Here is a 20,068-nt window from a genome sequence, read left to right as displayed (position 1 = left end):
AAAGGCTAACTCAGACCAAAATACAACACATGTAAATATGAATGTTTTTCATGTGTTTGCACGTGAAAAACAAATGATTACAGATAAATGTAGTTCCATATGTTTTACATGAGAGCTTCACCAGATATCACAGTATTAACAGCTAACTGTTTGAAGCACATGTTTGGGTCCTCCAGAATAGCTCCTCCTCCTACTACCGAGCTGTCCGGGATAGCTGCGCACAGTTCTCCGGCTGCGCAGACCGACTGTAAGACAACAAGCTGTTCGACAACCTAAACATACAAAGTAGGTGAGCTGGATGTTTTCAATGGAGTCTCACTTTATTTTAGGGAGACTCCAAGTTACAGAATTGTTTTCCGAAGCTAGCACCAACCCCGTGTATGAAAAAAAGTTTCGTCCTGAGTTTCAGAGATTCTGTATCTCAAACTAGACGTTCAGTCCAGCTAAACCCGTAGCTTGCATGCTGCTGTGTTGTTTCAGGAAGAGGTAACGCTCCCAAACAGATTCAGCTGTTACAGGTGGTTGTCCTCCTTTCTTCTGGTTAAAGCTTGTTCTGTTGTGTGCGTTTCCTTGTTGTAAAATGCAAGCTCAGTTTCTTTATTAACCAGTGTTTAGCCGAAACTGACTCGGGTATTCTCGTTCCTTTCCAGGGCTTCCATTGTCATGAATGGATGCTCAGTTTCCCAAACTGTTGTCACTGTTCTAGGCCGAGTCACAACATTATGACCGCTGACAAATAGTAAAACACACTAATTATCTCTGCATCATGGCTGCTATTAGTGGTTGGACTAGATTAGACAGCAAGAGGACATTGTTTCATCAAACCTGATGTGTTAAGAGCTAGAAACATGGGTTTAAGGATTTAAACGAGTTTCACAAGGGCCACCTTGTGATGCTTCATATTGACATGACAGCAGCAGTTTCTGTAGATTTATCTCATTCCACATGCCAAGAGTTCTGTCTTGTGTCTCACACAGGAGAGAAAATCCTGTAAAGACTTTAAACATTAGACAGTAGTGCATGAAAATTGTCATAGCAAAGAAATGTTCTGGCTTGAGGGTTTAAAAATAATCTTTCAGTTTAAAATCACATTATTAATTATGGCGTCACCATCATTTACTGTATAATAAAAGCCTTATGTTGTTATAAAGGCAGAGTTGTTCACAAGACAAGTCTGTAATGACTGACATTATCAAATGAACATTTGATGATTATCTTTCAAGCTACTACTGTTTATTAACAGTTAACTTTTATGTTATTTACCATTCAAAAATCTGGTAACGGCAGATCTATATTATTTAGAAAATTGATCAAGCACAATATGTACCCTATTGAAAATATAAATAGGCCTTTCTGCTGTGAAAAAATAATAGAAAGAGATTAAAACATGTAAATGTTGAATTTTTGTAATAAGTTAACACCTATTTATCCCGGTCTTCATAGTGTCCACTCCTTCATTATATATTGCACTAAATAAGGTTAGGAAGGTTTTCTTCTCTTCGCTGGAAAATTTTGAATAATATTGGGAAACCATTTTCTAAATCCACATTTAAAACCTTTGTTCTATAAATAGTAAGAGGTTTAAATCAATTGCAGGTTTCTGGCCAATCACCAATTACCGATCTTTAAAAAGCCTAACTTGCCAATTCCAATTTTGGCCATACCGATTTTGTTTTTTATTATAACTGAAACTGTCAGGTGTTATAAAGTTCACAATACACCTTCAAAGTTCCAATCATATTTTATTGAAAAATGTTGAACAATACCCGTGAAACAATATAAACATGTTTTAACCGCACATGAGGCAGCACTCTCAAATATAAATTAAACGTTTAGAGCATTGCAGTTCCTTTAGTGTTTCATTTTTCATATTTAAAAAAGAAACAAAAGTTGCACAACAGGTTAGACAAGTAGATAATATCGGTGGATAAGATCGGTTTCACATGTAAGTATCGGCCGATCATTGATCTTCCAAAATTAAGGAAATTGGTGTAGTAATGCCCCTTTTCCACTGGCTCTATTAAGGCGGTGCGGCTCCACTCCTAGATTACTTGAATGTGACATTCAAGTAATCTAGGAGAAATTTAATAAATAAATAAATGAGGATAAAATAAATAAGTAAATAAACACAGTACAAATGTTTGTATTATCGTGTATGCTATATATGTTTTTTTCATGTATAAAAAACAGCTGATTTTATGTGTGATCAGCTGGTTTACGATGTTCTTGAATACAGCTCCCCTACCTGCCTGTAATTCAGAAAGCTGACATGGTGTCCTTTTTCATTTCTTTCAGCCTTCAGGCATGGGTTATAATTTGTAGAACGTGTAGTCCCTACTCAGCCCTGGTCCAACCTGATCAGCAGCAGTGACCAAAAAAACTAGGTACCCGTACAAAAAAGCAGAAATGGAAACGCTCGCAAAGCGGGCCAATGCAGTGGAGCTGGGCAAAATCGAGCTGGGAAAGGGGCATAAGTAAATAAATGAGTGTTGTAGGAGCCATAAATGAAATTGGGCTGGTTTGTAAGATGTTTGGTTGTTTGGATTTGGAATTGTTGTTTTTTTGTTGTTGCTGTTTGTTTGTTAATGTGTGGGTCAACTGGAGATGGGCGGAGTTCACCCACCTGCCTGAGTGTCAATGCAGAGAGTGAGAGGAAAGGGGTGTGTGGGCCGCTGTATTTTTTGTTGACGGCTAACAATCGAGATCTTTGTGATTTGTGTTCGTTAAGTCATATTATTTGGACACGTTATTATAAGTTGTTTATGTTTTCCTTAATACCGTAATTAAAAGGCATTTACTTTCGACCTCAGTGGATTCTTTTTCTATGACGAGTGCGTCGGACAAGGACCGGCTCAACTTCAGCCCCTCGGCGGCTTGTTTGTCTCTTGAAGTCGCTGCAATAAGTGTTCAACTGCTGAATAAACTGAACAGGGAATGCTTTTATTTTGATATTTTGAGCAGGAAGTGTCCTGTTAATGTTGCAGCTAGCTTAGCAGCGACAAAATGTCTGAGGAAAGTTACGTTTATTTTGCTTCCTAAGTGATCCAAAGTTATTTAACACAGTGTTCAGTCATGTGGTCATTATTATGAAGCTACAGCTAACATGAACAGATTGTTAGGAGCCATTAACATCCCATAACAATCCACCAACGTCACTGGCTAATAGTCAAGTTCATCCTTTCACAATAAAACGTGCAGCAGCTGCAGTCTGAAGCTCACCTACCAACTTCCTTTCACTCTCAGTCACATGAGACAAAAACTGTTGCTAAGATTAGTCAAGTCTGAAGTCTTCAAGGCTAGTCAAGTCTGAAGTTTAAGTCAAGTTGTAAGTCTATTATTTTGTGATTCATGTCGGAGTCTCATACTCAAGGCGCCATAATTCTACATCTTAAATTTGTCAGCAGAAAAACAATCTGTCTCTTCATTGTCTTAATTTGTGTTTGTAGAGAAATTAATGTTTTTCTGTTGTTATACTGCAGGTCACAGTTTGCACGACCTGAAAAGGGGAATATAGTCAAATATCGGGGGTCTCTCTATATTGCATTGTTCTGATTGATTTACTGCACTACCGCCTACTGGCTACACAGACAATATGACAAAAATGCCTGCAAAGGCTACAATCTGTATAGAATTCTTGGTAACCTATCTATTCTGTTAACTTTAAGAAAGACAGACATGGGGCCATCAAACATAGTGTTTACTTTCCCAGAACAGAAGTCCAGCAAAAAACACCTCTTGAATTCAGGTCAAGAAAGTTGTTCCCCCAATCACACCCCTCCAGGTGACTCCAATATTACCTGGACGAGCACTAAAGTCCACTAGGAACAAAACAAAATCCACTGGTAACACCATCTAGAGACTCTAAGAGAGCCAGATAATCTGAGCTGCTGTTCAGGTCAAGTACAGCTAAAAAATAAGGATGTCATTGAACATTTTATTGAGTAAAACTGATATATCTATAACACATAGAGTGAAATATTTCTAGCTGTTTTTTTCTTATGGCTTCCAGATAATGAAATTGCAAAATTCAGTGTTTCAGAAAATTAGAATATCACATAAGATCAATAATATAGGATATTTTAAACAGAAATGTCAGACCTCTGAAAGATTTTTCACTTATGCCTTGGTTGGGGCTCTTTTTGCATGAATTACTGCATCCATGTGGCATGGCATGGAGGCCATTGGCCTATGGTTCTGCTGAGTTCTAAATAAAGCCCAGGTTGCTTTGATAGCTGGCTTCAGGTCATCTGCATTGTTGGTTCTGGTGTCTCTCATCTTCTTCTTGACAATACTCTATAGATTCTCTATAAGGTTCTGGTCAGGCCAGTTTGCTGGCCAATCAAGCACAGTAACACCATGGTACCTGCTGAAAAATGAAATCGGCATCTCTATTAAGCTTGTCAGCAGAAGGATGCATAAAGCGCTCTAAAATTTCCTTGTAGATGACTGGATAGATTGTGGACATCAGAAAACCCAGTGGACCAACTTCAGCGGATGACATGGCAGTGCAAACCATCACTGAATATGGAAACTCCACACTGGACTTCAAGCAACATGGATTCTGGGCCTCCCTACTCTCCCTCCAGACTCTGGGACCTGGACTTTAAAATAAAAATACAGAATTTACTCTCATCTGAGAACAGGACTTTGGACCATTGAGCAACAGTCCAGTTCCTTTTCTCCTGATGTTGTCTCTGGTTCAAGAGTAGTTTAACACGAGGAATATGGCATTTGTAGCTCATGTTTAGGATTCATCTTTGCGTGGTGGCTCTTGATGCATCTAGTCCAGCCTCAGTCCACTCCTTGTGAAGCTCTGCCAAATTCTTGAAAGGATTTTGCTTAACAGTTCTCTCAAGGCTACGTTTATCGTTTTTCTATCATACTTTTTCCTTTCACTCAACTGCAAAAAAAGGCTTGAAAAATTTCACATAAAATTTTAACTTTATTTATTATAATGTAGTTTATATCAGTTTACCAATCTCAAAGAGTGTTAAAACGGACTAAAAACAATGCAAAAATAAATAAAAACAAGAAAATCAGAAATTAAGTAAATAAAGTTAATAAACTTTGTGTGATGAATAGGGATGGGTATGGAATTCGGTACTATTATAGGTACCGACCAAATTCCGTTGGTACTACCGACTACGTATTCATGTAAAATCAAAGGATACCATGTTTCGGTACATAAACACATCATCGTGACAGTGAGGGAGTGGCTGATTTTCCATGCGGCACATGAACACTGCATTGCACGCACAAGAGCGTATTGATGTCAGTAGCTGCTTGTACCGTCAACAAAGCACGGCTGATAGAAAGTGCTCGAAAATAAGGCTCCATTTTTCAAAATGCGATGCAGATTATGGTCGATGCAATATTTGTGACGCAAAGTGAAAGGCCTGTGGCGGGAATACTTATAATCTGAGGAAGCACCTGGTTAAGCACCAGATTTTTCTCAAGGCTGAAGAGTGCACCATTTTCGTCAGCCTCAGATCTACAGCTAGAACTCCTGCATTCGGCATCGTTAGCACGCATGCATCCATTAGTGTTGTCTGCAGCCGGCAGCATGGGAGAAGAAATGTTTGAAACAACTGAGATGTTACACAGCAAACAGCTGGATGTTTTGATATATTCATTATTGAGAAATAAATATGTTATATAAAAGCATTTTGAGATTTTATTATTAAACAAATTAGCATTTATTACCACACAAACACACATAAAAGTTCTGAAAACTGGTGCAATTGAGTACCGATACCGATTCACAGGTACCTGGTATCGCTACCGTATCGGTTCAAATGTGAAAGGTAGCCATCTCTAGAAATTAATCTATATAAAATAAGTATACTTTCTAAAAGGAGTGACAGATATATTTAACTTTTTTTCAGATGTACTTGTAAGTACAGACAACATTCAGAAGGAGTTTTCTGACTTTATTAGCCTTATGTCCCCTGTGTTGGTGTCGCTCAGCTCATAACTCCAGGCTCAGTGCAAACATAATGTTGTTGTCTGTGTGTACCCTTGTGACCCGATCTCAGATAAGTGGAAGACAATGGATGTATGGATGTAACAGCCAGAGCCCCTGCTTAAGCACCCGCTTATATGAGCTTCTTTTGGGGGCGTGTTCTGTCTTTCCTGCTGATATTGCACGTCCCCATTTTGTAACAGTTCACTCAGCACAAGTGGCGCTCACCAAACTGGAAGAGCAGAAGGTAGCCCCACCAAGCTGCTGCAAGCAGGTCAGTTTTTACAAACATATGTTCAATGGATACAAACAGAGGGAAAAAAATTATGAGGCCAAACTTTGTTATTACGGTTGTTTGTGGAATTAATTTTCTCTGTAGACTCCTTCTCCTACCAGTTGTAGAACACAAACAGATTTTTGCTGCAGCGCCACCTGCAGTAGTGCATAAATTGCACTTCATGTGAAGGAATAAAAGCCAAATGAACGTTTTTCGATTCTCTGGAAGCAGCTGCTGCACAAAGGTATAACAGCGGTTTGAGGCAGGAGCATCCACACATACTGTCTATGATCGTCGGCCAGGGAGTGTCGAATCACTAAGAACAGTTATCAGTGGGAGACCCTACTAAGTGCTGGAGCTGTAGACATAGCCAACAGGGTCATAGGTGCTCAAACCCCTCCACAATGTTAAGATGGCAAAACTACAAAGAACACATAAAGCGCATGAATATTGGGTTTTGGGCACTTTCTTAAATTTTTTTAATAAACATGTGAAAATAAACAAATATGAAGACAAACAACAAAGAACATAGAAACTACTTCTACTGATAAGAGTTAACGGGTCGGAGGTAATGAGGGAACGGGCAGGAATCTTATTAGAACTATTTAGGAAGCTCAGATGGTAATTTATTAGATTTTTTGGAATTGTTCCAAAACCTTTTGTAAAAGTACCTCTACTCTGTGATTCCAATGAAGTTTTCTCTCTTCCACCTCTGCTCTTATCCAGTTCCAACTCAGCAGAATAACAGAGAGCATTCCCACCTCATGTTCTTGAAAACGTTAGCTCTGGCCTTACAGGTCACAAGATTGGCTCAAGGATAGCTGCTCAACATTCCTCTCTCCCTGCCAGAGAAGTCTCAGCCATTGTCTCCACGACTGGCCTGGGTGTCTGAGGGAGAAGAGCAGGCAGAAGGTGTCTGTCCAACTGACTAGGCTGTTTGGGACAAATGATTGTTTTGGATCCCAGCTGGGACCCAGTCTTTGTATAACAGCTGGGAAATGAAATGTTACTGTCGGGAGTTTCCCAGTTGGTAAGGGGACACAGTTTCCTTAGGAGTCACGCAGCATCATCTTCTCAGGGAGGCTTGGAGAAAAACAAAGGGTCCAGCAGAGAGACCATCTCAGACGACATCTTCTTTTTTTTTTATTTTGTCTTTACACCTGACAGGTACCCAGCTTCTAAATTCCTCCTTATTTCCTAGAAGGTCCTTGCCAACCCAAATCTATGGTTGGTCTCATTTCCACAGAAAATCTCAGGAGATTACTCCATAACACTTTATTTTATACATGAGAATTCTCATTGTAAAGATGTTAATTTTATAGGTCACTCTAAGAATTAAATCCACGATCATCCAATGATGGCATAAGAGTTGTATTTAACCGTCTAAATTTTAATTAGTCATAAAAAGGAAGTACAGAGTTTCTAAAACAAAGTCTCTCTAGCTGCTCCTTTATCAGTTCAAGGCCTAAACTGTAAGTAAACGACAACATCCCCCTCAGGGTGGAACTGGAAGCTTCTAGTCTTAATGGTCCTGGGGAAAAACGGGGAAACTAAAAGTGTCTCATCTAACAGTGAACTAATGCTACAGTTATTTAAATGAATAGCCCATTGATTAAATCATCGTAACAAGGCAATTTCAAACATTATGCAATTGATCAAATTTTCTCGACGAGAAGACGGGTCGGGAGAGCCCACTTGACCAGACGGGACATTTTTCTCCGGATACACAATGGACTCCTGGCAGAAGTGGAGGATTGTGTGTTTGTCGATAATGTCAGTCGAGGATGTGGAAGATGTGTATATAATTGGATGTTTGATATCAGGATTTCTGCTTTTTGGAGTCAGCGGTTACCTGGCATATCGAGAAATTCTGAGAATGTCAGCAGCTGTTCTGGCCATTGTAAGGCTGCCTGGCATGTGTGATGGGATCTTCAGAGCAATCAACACTCAGACTGAGATGTTACGTGAGCTGAATCGCAGACTGGATGTGATCCTTACACAGGATCGCAGGCAGGTTGCGGTTCCTGGACTCGGGTGAAATGGGATAAATCTTGGAGAAAGTTGTTCGCTTGGATCTGGCAGAAAGACCAGGAATTTGGCTGTTTGGATTCGCCTTTGAGAAGCACCAGCGAGACTCTTAAGGCTGATGGAAAATTAAGAGTCAGCTTAACCCAAATAATTATTGTTTTTCTGAATCTGGCTCCCCTGCACGGCCTTGATGGCTGGCTATCTTCAACTTCTCCTGGAAGTTATGTAAACATGACGCTCTGCTCCCTCTGCCCCCTCCCTTCCCTGAGGACATCTGTGGACCTGCTCAGAACTTTGTGGCTGGTTGATGAACATCCCAACGAACCATCAAGTACAATGGCCTCTGTGACAGTGCTTCATGGACTTACTTGCACACACACACTTACACACACACACATGCTCAAGATAAACATATGCACCCCTCACACCACCTTCACCGTTCCCGGCATGATGTTGTTTTGTAAACTTGTTGCTTCTTTGTTCTGAGGTTTTTTGCAATCTCAAACTGTATCCTGCTAAGGATAAAGTGTGAAATATGATTTTTTCCCTCTACTTACCTAACTTTCCTAATGTGGCCTCTTTTCTCATCTAACAAGGGCAGCGCCTGTGAGTGGGCAGCAAAGCCTCGGTGACCCGTCCCCCCTTGTCTTGTGTCATGATGTATGTTTGGATGGGTTGTACTGGAATTCTAATTTCCCCTCGGGGATCAATAAAGTATCTTTGAATTGAATTGAATTGAGTTGAATTACAAAAATGGTAACAGTACCGTATGTTTGTAATTTTACATTTGCAAAGATATGTTTGTTTCTCATGTGTTTGAGTAACCTGAAGCTTGCTGCTTTATATCTGCTTTTACTTTAGGGATGTCGGAGCCTGCAGATCGCAGATCTTCTGTCTCCTCTGTGTCATCCATCTCTCTGATAGAGGTCAAGGCTGAGACTCATCTAGTCCTCCAGGCTTTCCTTGAACGAACTCTTTCCACTCTCCACAAAGAGCCCTGGCAGGATAGCAGGAGCCAATGATGATCATAACAAGTACAGGTAACGCTGTTCATCTCTGCGGGCTGTGGAACTGCATTATAGAGGACATATCATGCTTCTCAGTCCTTCCTTTACCCCAAAATCATTCAGTTGTGGTCTATATAAAGTGGAACCATTTTAAGTCAGTCTTTAACTTAATTTAATTTTAATTTGCTTTTATAATTTATTTCTTTATAGTTTTCCTGTTGAGGCTTTTAGTTATTTTTTTTATATTATTGTTGTTGTTTTTGTAATTCTTTTTCTAAACCTTTTGATTTTCTCATGTGTGGGTCATGCTGCTGCTGGTCAGCACTAAGCAGGAGCTGCAAACATGATTCTTTCTTGAATCTGATGCGGCCTCTTTTTCTGATTGAACGGTGAAAAGTTTGGGAATTAACCTTCAGGGTTGTAGGGCTTTAAAGATTCCATCTGATTTCAGTTAAGAAGCTATGACATGATTATTGACACCCAAGCCCCCCATTACTCCCATATTTAAAAAGAGCCCAACACTTTTTACCTCAATATCAAATTTAGAGATAAAATATCTCATACCAAAAAAGTCAAAACAAAAGAAACATTAGAGATGATTTTATATATCTATTATTAATGGTCTCCCAGTTGGTTATATAACACATAGCAATCACACTACACATCCCTTAATTAGGACCAAGCTGTAATCGCTCCGTTTCTTATTATTATTCAGTCAATAAATGAATTGTCTTTTTCGTGGCTTTAACATATTCAACAACTCACCCAATTTGGCGGAGGTATCAGTCGTGCGTGAAATTTAAGTATTTTAAAGGTTCTGCGAACGTCCCAATAAAAATGGCTCAACATTGCCCCCGCTGATAGTCTAACTTCGTCTCCAGTACTGACAGGTTTGACTAGAGGGTGTGGTCGTGGTGGCGTGGCGAATTCTGATGTCACGCCATGGCCATACGTTTGGCTTTAAATTAAACATGCATGGTCCGATTTACTCCAAACTGAATATGGTTGATCTTTGTCAACCCCCAAACAGCTCTATTAGATTACATTGGAATTTAGATCAATGGCGCCCCGTAGCACACTTCAAGTGCTCTATCTCCCTCATACATCTTTGGATAAACACCAAATTTAGTATACATCATTGTGGATCAATGCTGAACATTTTCACGCAGTGAATTGACATCACTTTAGCCACGCCCACTAACAAACAAGTAAGTGCAGCTTTGATGAGGAAGGTCAGATTTGGGCCAAATTTTGAATGCTTCTCGCCAGATCACAACTCGGCTTGACCGAAGATTGTATGAAAGCCTGCTCACACTGCTGCCTACTGGTCATGCGCAGAACTGAGCGGCGGGATCGTCTGTGGCGTTGAGTAGGTGATGCCATGCTCCCATGGTTGCTACATAGGCTGAGCGGCGCTGAGCTGCGAGGGCCACCCAATGCTGCTTGCAGCTTTAATGGACTGTTGAAGCTGCTTGTGGCTTGAGACAGGGGTGCACTTCTATGTTGCCATGAAATGACAAACCCAAGTCCTAGTGTTCCCTGGTGCCCACTGTTAAACTGATTATCTGAGCATGCAACAGAATGAATTTACTGACTGCTTTAGTGTTTCTATAGCATAAAAGCCAAGTCCAACTTATTACCCAAATGAAATTATGGGTAAAAAAATCTGAATTACACAGGGAATAAGTATTAAACACCTGAAGTAAAGCATGTGCAAAATGAATAGAAATCCAAGAAACCAATTTACTAAATAGTTTGCAGAAAAGCTTTTCTTGGTAATATCTCTAAGACATCTTCTGTATGGAGAAACTAGTCACATTTTCACTCATTCTTCCACACAAACTGTCTTGTGTAGAAAAATGAGTTCTGGAGGTCCTTGCTATGCACTCCGAAGGGGCAGAATCTTAGGCCTCATCCGGCCAGACTATATTCTCCCAGTAGTTCACAGGCCTTCATGGTAAAATAGCTGCTAGGCAAAGGTCTCCGAGTCCGGGACTTGAACCCGGAACGGCCGCTTTGAAGATGGGTCACGTGCTTAACCCCTACACCACCTGCGCCACGCCCTATCAGAAATATTTCAACTGAGAATAAAGTTGATGTGTTCCATAATGATTTTACCTCCTGTATTAATGACATGTGCAGTTATACCATGCCAAAATATTAAATATTCCAGTAGATATGATAGTTTTACCATTCACTGTACATCAGTAATTGTGTATTTGAACAGATTTTAAACCTAATTTCTAAATTAAGAAAAGTTGAATAGTGGAGCCTGTGCTTGCCTTGTTGTTCAACATAAGGATGCAAAAGGATGGATACGATTCTCAACCGGATAAGGAAGATGAGACAAAGACTGGATTCAAGGATCGCATGAAGAACTTCCCTCGCACTTCAATTCTCAGTGGGAGAGGCTCGCTGGGCAAGAGCAGCAAGGCAAAGCAGTCCCACCAAACAGAAGTAAGAAACTGTTGGTTTTATTTGGCATATTGTCCTAGACTCTGTCTGTGTTTTCATTTGTAATAAAAGTCATTGCCTTAGTTAAAAAAAGAAAAAAAAATATGAAGCCTTGTTTCTCTACCCTTTGTGATGGATGGATTTCCTAGGGCTATAAAGAGGTTCGGTCCTAGATGACCGAATTCCCTCATTCGGAAACAATTATTTATCACTGATAATTAATCACATAAATTGTACTAATTCTTCTCTAATTCTTGTAACTAATCAAAAAACTAATTTCTATTGTTTGCCCTAAATTATTACCCACAGGATGGATAATTATTCACCGTCATATCTTAATTAAAAGAAAATATTTTCATCTCATTACAAGAACCAACCTATTGGCAGTATTGCCATTGGTTATTATGCAGTGCTTGCTCACGGTCATAGTTCTGTTTACCGCTTTCTGAATCTCTTTACTAATCTCCAGAATGATCTCACCCAGCAGACCTAACAGATGTTCCTGCTGCTGGAGTGTTCTCTAAATCTAGTCATCCTTTGGTCTTTACCTCATGCCCCTACCATAATGACGCTGCTGCTATGCACCTTCAGTAAGTTACTAGTGCAAAGCTCCTTCTGAGCATGTGCTAAACCAAATAATGGACACATTACACACTAAGACAAGAGCACCTGAATAGAACAGGTATCTATTCCATGGATACAGATCAACGTGTCAAAAATGGTTCAATAAGAACAAACTATTCTCAACATCTGACTCTGACATGAGTCAAACTTACTGTTATTTAATTTGAAGCCAGATTTTAAATTCGTATTTAAGTTTTTTTCATTTCTATTGTTCCTAATCTTTTTTTACTTGGCATCTAATCTCTCCTACCCAGAGCCTAAACCCTTTTACTAATGTGACCTCTGGCTCACCTGTATACATGACAGAATTCTTTTCATATTCAGTTTGAAATGATTCTCATTTAAAACATTGTTTTATAATTGTTCCTTCTTAATTCAGTAATGGAAAATAATAGCTGGTCTGCTGGAAGCAGTTGTTTAATCGATCATTTCTCCTTATTTCATTATTTATATAGCTCTTTTGGACACAAAAGAAAATATAAATTAATATATTTAAATTTATTTCTGTTGATAGATGATACTTCAGTGTTAAAATGAAAAATCTGTTTTGGCAGGATAGTGTGTCTCCCTCCTCATCATCAGATGAAGACGAAAGTGAAAAGAAGCGGAAGCAGAGACAAGTCAACATGAAAAAAAAGATTGCTTCGCTCTTCAAAAAGAATTTAAAAGTGTCAAAAGAGCAAAATGATTCTCATCCCCAGAGACCGAGTGACTTGCCATCAGGCAAGAAAAGAGGACAGGGCATAGTCTGTCGTGGCAAGTTCCTCATTTAGACGAAAGTCACACAAAACCTCAAAAACAGATGTGGCACTTTTCAATATTTTTCTCAGAATCATAAACCGGATTATTTTGTACCTCCTGTAAACAACAACTGAAATGATTTCTTTACATGAGATTTAATCCCACTGAATGTTCAATTTGGCATTTTGCGATTATGATAAGAGACACGTTTTTACCAGTAAATGTGCCCAAAACTGTAGACTTAAGGCCAACTGGTTTGTATTGAAGAAGGTAAACAACACTCGTGCTACATTCATTTCTTGTCAAGGTTAATCAAAGGAATAAAGTTAAAAGGATGAATCTGTGCAAGAGCACAAAACAGCAACAGATAGATTCTTGTGATCTGCCTGCTCTGCACATTCTAATCCTTCTGCATCTTGTAATGGAGCCGCCAGCCCCCACAACAAAGCAAAGAAATAAATAGTTACTTATGGCAAGTCATGGTTGTATAGTTTGCTTTTGAAGATGATGATTATTCAGACTATCATAGCAAACTAAATTGGAAGGCTTGATTGCAGAAAAGTTATTTTCATCTGACATGAATCTATGATATTTCATGCAACAGAACGCCCTCCTGACTTCTATGAGGAGATTGCAAAGAAGCTGGAAAAACTTATCGAGAAGTCCCCCAAGATAAAGGCACCAAGTCCAGAGCCAGGTAATCACACTCACATTAATTCATTGCTTTGTAGTAGATGTGCATCTTAGTAAATTAGATCATAGAGAAGTTAATTTATTTCAGTGATTCCATTCAGTTTTAATTCATTGTGTTTATATATTGCCAATTCGCAGCAAATGTTGACTCAAGGTAATTCACAAAACAGATCCAACTTACAGTAGCTTGCAAAAGTATTCACCCCATTTGCTTTTTAATTATTTTGTTACATTCTGACAATTAATTTGAACGTTTTTAAATCTTATTTTCTGTGATGGATCTGCACAAAATAGTCTAAGTTGGTTAAGTGAAATGAGAAAAAAACAATCATACGAAGAATATAAAAAAGAAGAGGGTGCAACAGTACTAAGCAGGAGGCATCACACCAAGACCAAGGAGCTCGCCAAAGAAGTTGGGACAAAGTTGTTGAGAAATAAATGTCAGGGTGGGGTTATAAAAATCTTTGATGTTCCCCTGGAGCACCATCAAATTCATCATCTTCAAATAGAAAGCACATTGTACCACAACAAACCTGCCAAGGGAGGGTCGCCTGCTAGTACTCACAGACTGAGCAAGGAGGGCATTAATCAGAGGCTGCACAGAGACCAAAGGTAACTGTGGAGGAGTTGCAGAGTTCCACAGCAGAGACTGGAGTATCTGTCCATAGTACCACAATAAGCCATACACTCCATAGAGATGGTCTGTATGGAAGAGTGGTGCCCGGTAAAAAGCCATTACTTACTATTAAAAATAAAAAGGCCTGTTTTGAGTTTGCTGAAAGGCTTCTGAGCGACTCTCCAAATGTATGGAGAATGGCGCTTTGTTCAGATGAGACTAAAATTAAACGTTTCAGCCACCAAGGAAAACTCTATAAATGACACAAATCCAACACAGCCCATCACCCAAAGCACACCATCCCCACAGTGAAACATGGGGGTGACTGCATCATGCTGTGGGGATGTTTTTCAGCAGCAGGGTCTGGGAAACCGGTCCTAGTCAAGAGAAAGATGGCTGGTGCTAAATCCAGGGATATTCTGGAGCAAAACCTGTCAGTCTGCCTGTGATTTAAGACTGGGATGGAGGTTCACCTTCCAGCAACACAATGACCTGAAGCATTCTGCTAAAGCAACACTCAAGTGGTTTTAAGGAAAACCTTTAATGTGTTGGAATGTCTCTGATGACATGAGGGATCAGCATGGGTCACAGAAATTTGCTGCAAACCTAAATTCTGCTGCCATGTTCTTTTTAAAGAGTGCCTTTTCTGAAGCTTCTTTGATGAGTTGTGTATTCTCTTAGTTGCACGATTAGAGGTTTTTAGGGTAAATGCTAAATAGACTGAATTTATATAATGCTTTTCTACTCATACCGACCACTCAAAGTGATTTACACTGAAGCCACATTCACACACAAATGCTCAAACATTCATTAACCAATACATCAGAATGTGACAGGAGGAAGGTGGAATGGAACCCGCAATCTTCCAAATGCAGGATAATTATCTACCCACTGAGCCACAGTCTGAGCAATGGAAAGCAGCCATTAGGGCTATATCATCTGTTAACAGCAGAGACATGGGGCAGAGGTTTCCTGCTCCCCTCATAAAGCACAGGGTAGCTGAGGTGAACTAGAGCTATATTACGTGCTTTTATTAAATAGGAACAATGACATTTTTATTCTTTGTCAAGGGCAGTGCCAGTGAAGGGAGACAGACTGCCATTTTCAGTTGGCCTGAATAGCTTATTGCAGACACAAACCCAGAGCTGTAAGATCCAGCTATATGACTATACTGATGCATTCATATTTTTGCAGAGCTTGGCATTGATGAACTGGCACAGAAATTTGCTAAGCTGCTGTGTTCAGAAGGAGACAATATGGACAGGAAGGTAGGTACAATTACATCAAAAGGTGTGCATAGGTAGATTATTCATTCATGTATTCATTTGAATGGTAAAACCTATTTGGTTAAGCTAAAAAAAGAACAGAATTTAGGTACCAAGCATGTACTGGACATTTTAAGACATTATACAACAAAGTTTAAGACAAACAATAACTACTGCTCTCAAAAACTGAAAACTGCAATGGTAAACTGCAACATCCTCTGACAGATCCGGGAGAATCCGGAGTTGGTCTCCAAATTATCAGGTATTCGCTACAAATCATTTGAGTATGTTCTAGACACCTGGACCAGAAGTCTGACAACTCAGGCCCCCCACTCGAGACAATCTTCTAGTCCAACTCTGCATCGAATAGCTGTCTCTATGGAGCTGACCCGGCGGATGGTGACGGCCACAGGAACACAGCGGTTGGAGGGCTACGCAGTGCGCTATATGGACAACTTTGTCCCATGGATCAAGAGTAATGGAGGATGGGTGAGTGATCCTGTTACAGGTGCATCTCAGTCAATTCAAATATCCTTAAAACGTTCATTTATTTTAGTTATTTGATTCAACAAGTGCGACTCAAATATTTTATAGTAGGACTGCATAATATATCACCACAGCATGAAATCATTAACAACTGATGATCAGTCAAATATTAGTTTATTTATGATCACTGTAACAGTCACCAATAATATTGCATATTGAATGGTCTCCTAATATTGTGTGGCGCTATTATATAGGTTCATGACCCACAGAGTGAAATAATTCATGTGTTTATTTCTGTTCATTCTGATGATCATGGCTTACAACTAATGAAAGCTCCAAATTCATTTTCTCAGTGTTTGTAAGAGAAAGTCAGTATTTTCAGTGCCTTTGTGTAATCATTTCTTATGTCCATTTTCTTTGCTACTATTGGACTTTTTTCTTGCTTCAGGGTGTAACCTCAATTGTTGTGGTCTACATAATCATATCGTCCTTATGGAGCCCCCTCCATAAGGACGATATGGTACAATGGGTCATTGCTAAAGAAGCTTGTTGACCAGTGTTCTGTATCCAAGCATATTAATGCAAAGATTAGTGGAAGGAAAACGTTTGTTAGAAAAAGATGAACCAGCAAAACCAATTCAAGAGTTTGGGGTCAGAGCAGCTGTATACCATGGAATTCTAGAACACTTTATGCTTCCCTTTATGAAGATGGTAAATGGCAATCAATAATCACCCATTCATACACACATTCACACACTGACAGTGGTTCAAAGCTACTGCCCTGGGACAGACTGACAGAAGGCTGCCATACAGTCAGTGCCACCAAGCCCTCTGGCCACCATCAGAGGTGAAGTGTCTTGCCCAAGGACATGACTGAGACAGACAGAGTGGGGGTTTGAACCGGCAACCCACTGGTTACCGGACAAAACCCTAACACCTATGCCACCATCACCCCAAGATGCTGGTAAGAGGGTTAGGGTTAGCAGGACTTGGTACCAGCCCACTTCATAACTACAAACACCTTTTGATCATCATGGTAACACCAGCAGACTGGCCTAACCAAAACCCTGTAGAGAATATATGACTTGTTGTCAAGAGGAAGATGAGAGACACCAGAACTAACAATGCAGATGAGCTGAAGACAATTATTAAAGCAACCTGGGCTTCCTGAACATCTCCTCCTTGCCATGCTGCATTAATACTGTAATTCATGCAAAAGGAGCCACAACCAAAAACTGAGTCCGGATGCTGTACAGAACATGGACATTTTTCAGTGGGCTTCTGTGGTAATGTGAAAATGTTCTGAAAAACTGTACTTTGGGTTTTATTAGCTCTACGCCAGACTCATCAAACTGAACAGAAATAAATACTTTAAACATATCACTGTGTAATAAAGCTGTATATTAATATCACGATATTAATTTACTGTGATGAGCCTACATTACCCTGAGAGCATAATACCAATGTTTATTTTTCTCTCAACTCATGCATGGTTGTGTTTTGTCTACAGGAAAAAGTGCTCAGCCCTGACTGGACTGAAGAGTGGGATTGATGCTCTTAGTGGCTTTTTTTTACAAGCAAATGCTGAACTGGATGATGGCATCTAACAGAGAGACAGAACCTTGCTCTTCTTTCTGACATTTACAAACTGACCAGAGTTTTATCTGGCCATTCACATTACATGTAAATAGTCTCTTTAATTCCTGTTGCATTAGAGTGCTTCCAGTTGCTATTTTTCTTTTAAACACTCAATGAGGGACCTTCTTATTGTCGTTGCTTCTACTGAGCATCTGTTTTCAAGGACCTCTCAGACAGTTTGAAAGTAATAGTTTTCATTACCAGTAGTGGCTGATTTCCATTTGGATCACAGCTAAGTCCATTTAAACAAGTATGTCGTTTTGAATTCCATTTTGGAAAAAAAAAAGAAAGCTTTTTTTTTTTTACAAATTTTTTAATTGTGAAAAGCTTATGAAAGAAATCTTTAAGATGTTCAGTATGATATCTCAATAAAGAATATTGCAACAAGGCATGGCCAGTTATGAGATTCTAACGGTGTGATTAAAAAATACCACAGTTTTACTTTATCACAGTATTTAAACACAAACTAAAAACACACATTTATAACATGTCTAACTTATTTTTCTAACAGAAAAGTAAAAATTATTTATGGTGCTGTGAACAAAACATTCTCCCATTTAGCTGCAGAAAACTGCACTGTACGGATGTGTTTAAAAAGAATCTGCTTGTTGATAGGCCAACGTGATGTCAGAGTTTTAGTCATTGTTGTTTACATGATGTTTGACAAGAATTAATGTTAAATAATGTGAAGATGTGCGTTTCTTTTTACTTTGTGTGTGCTCTCTGACGAGATTCATACTGATGCTCCGGTCAGTACTAAGCCTGCTGTGTTTTGTTTGTTAGAACAGCAGCAGCAGATGTGACTGGAGGTTTAAACCTGTTTCTAAGCCAGCTGTAACACCACCTAAACTCTCCATTGTACAATATTGAATAAGGGAAAATGTGATGATGCTAATTAAGTGTTAAATTGTTGTTTTTGATTGCAGTTTACATTAGTCACATTGGGCAGATTTGAAAATGTTCTTGTATTTTATTTAATGCAAATGAAACTGCTGATATGTGAGATAATGTACTGTTGTCAACCTCCAACCTCTGTAACTGACCGTTATATTAAATGCTGAAATCTTATCTGTAGTCCAGAAACTTGGTTTTTATTCAACTGTAGAGAATATACTGATAACCTGAAACTTGTGCTTGTTTTTTTTTATAGTTTACCACATTATTATTTTGGAGATATTCAATTCAACCTCTCTAAAAATATCTAATAGGAACAATTCAATTCAGTTTATTTATATAGCGCCAATTCACAACACATGTTGTCTCAAGGCCCTTCACACAAGTCGGGTACATACAGGGGTTGGACAATGAAACTGAAACACCTGTCATTTTAGTGTTGGTGGTTTAATGGCTAAATTGGACCAGCCTGGTAACCAGTCTTCATTGATTGCACATTGCACCAGTAAGAGCAGAGTGTGAAGGTTCAATTAGCAGGGTAAGAGCACAGTTTTGCTCAAAATATTGAAATGCACACAACATTATGGGTGACATACCAGAGTTCAAAAGAGGACAAATTGTTGGTGCACGTCTTGCTGGCGCATCTGTGACCAAGACAGCAAGTCTTTGTGATGTATCAAGAGCCACGGTATCCAGGGTAATGTCAGCATACCACCAAGAAGGACGAACCACATCCAACAGGATTAACTGTGGACGCAAGAGGAAGCTGTCTGAAAGGGATGTTCAGGTGCTCCACAGGGTCAATATACACGGCCGGGCTGCTATAGCCAAACCTTTGGTCACTCATGCCAAGGCCAAACGTCGGTTTCAATGGTGCAAGGAGCGCAAATCTTGGGCTGTGGACAATGTGAAACATGTATTGTTCTCTGATGAGTCCATCTTTACTGTTTTCCCCACATCCAGGAGAGGTACGGTGTGGAGAAGCCCCAAAGAAGCGTACCACCCAGACTGTTGCATGCCCAGAGTGAAGCATGGGGGTGGATCAGTGATGGTTTGGGCTGCCATATCATGGCATTCCCTTGGCCCAATACTTGTGCTAGATGGACACGTCACTGCCAAGGACTACCAAACCATTCTTGAGGACCATGTGCATCCAATGGTTCAAACATTGGATCCTGAAGGCGGTGCCGTGTATCAGGATGACAATGCACCAATACACACAGCAAGACTGGTGAAAGATTGGTTTGATGAACATGAAAGTGAAGTTGAACATCTCCCATGGCCTGCACAGTCACCAGATCTAAATATTATTGAGCCACTTTGGGGTGTTTTGGAGGAGCGAGTCAGGAAACGTTTTCCTCCACCAGTATCACGTAGTGACCT

At 39.7% G+C, this 20,068-nt stretch overlaps 1 protein-coding gene across 2 annotated transcripts; it reads left to right on the top strand.

The window, feature by feature from the left end:
• Positions 1–206: 206 nt before the first annotated feature.
• On the top strand, positions 207–18,859 carry LOC124864825 (bcl-2-like protein 12). 2 transcript variants are annotated; one of them, XM_047359758.1, is made up of 8 exons: positions 207–285; positions 9,129–9,307; positions 11,575–11,731; positions 12,907–13,087; positions 13,698–13,790; positions 15,597–15,670; positions 15,893–16,156; positions 17,664–18,859. In XM_047359758.1, exons 3-8 carry the CDS (start codon positions 11,576–11,578, stop codon positions 17,703–17,705), a joined length of 810 nt encoding a protein of 269 aa, XP_047215714.1. In that variant the 5' UTR covers positions 207–285; positions 9,129–9,307; position 11,575; the 3' UTR covers positions 17,706–18,859. The 2 variants fall into 2 exon arrangements, with proteins under 2 accessions (XP_047215714.1, XP_047215716.1); XM_047359760.1 differs by lacking the exons at positions 207–285; positions 9,129–9,307 and having other exon boundaries at positions 10,858–11,731.
• The last annotated feature ends 1,209 nt before the right edge of the window (positions 18,860–20,068 follow it).

This window comes from Girardinichthys multiradiatus, chromosome Y (assembly GCF_021462225.1).
Source record: "Girardinichthys multiradiatus isolate DD_20200921_A chromosome Y, DD_fGirMul_XY1, whole genome shotgun sequence".
Classification (NCBI taxonomy): domain Eukaryota; kingdom Metazoa; phylum Chordata; class Actinopteri; order Cyprinodontiformes; family Goodeidae; genus Girardinichthys; species Girardinichthys multiradiatus.
This window is presented reverse-complemented; position numbering and strand designations above follow the sequence as displayed.

Bases quoted from the DNA above. Each gene is read 5' to 3' on its own strand.
- LOC124864825 (XM_047359758.1), top strand. From the start codon at position 11,576: ATGCAAAAGGATGGATACGATTCTCAACCGGATAAGGAAGATGAGACA. The intron at 11,732-12,906 runs GTAAGAAACTGT...CTGTTTTGGCAG, and splicing joins AGCAGTCCCACCAAACAGAA to GATAGTGTGTCTCCCTCCTC. The intron at 15,671-15,892 runs GTAGGTACAATT...ATCCTCTGACAG, and splicing joins GAGACAATATGGACAGGAAG to ATCCGGGAGAATCCGGAGTT.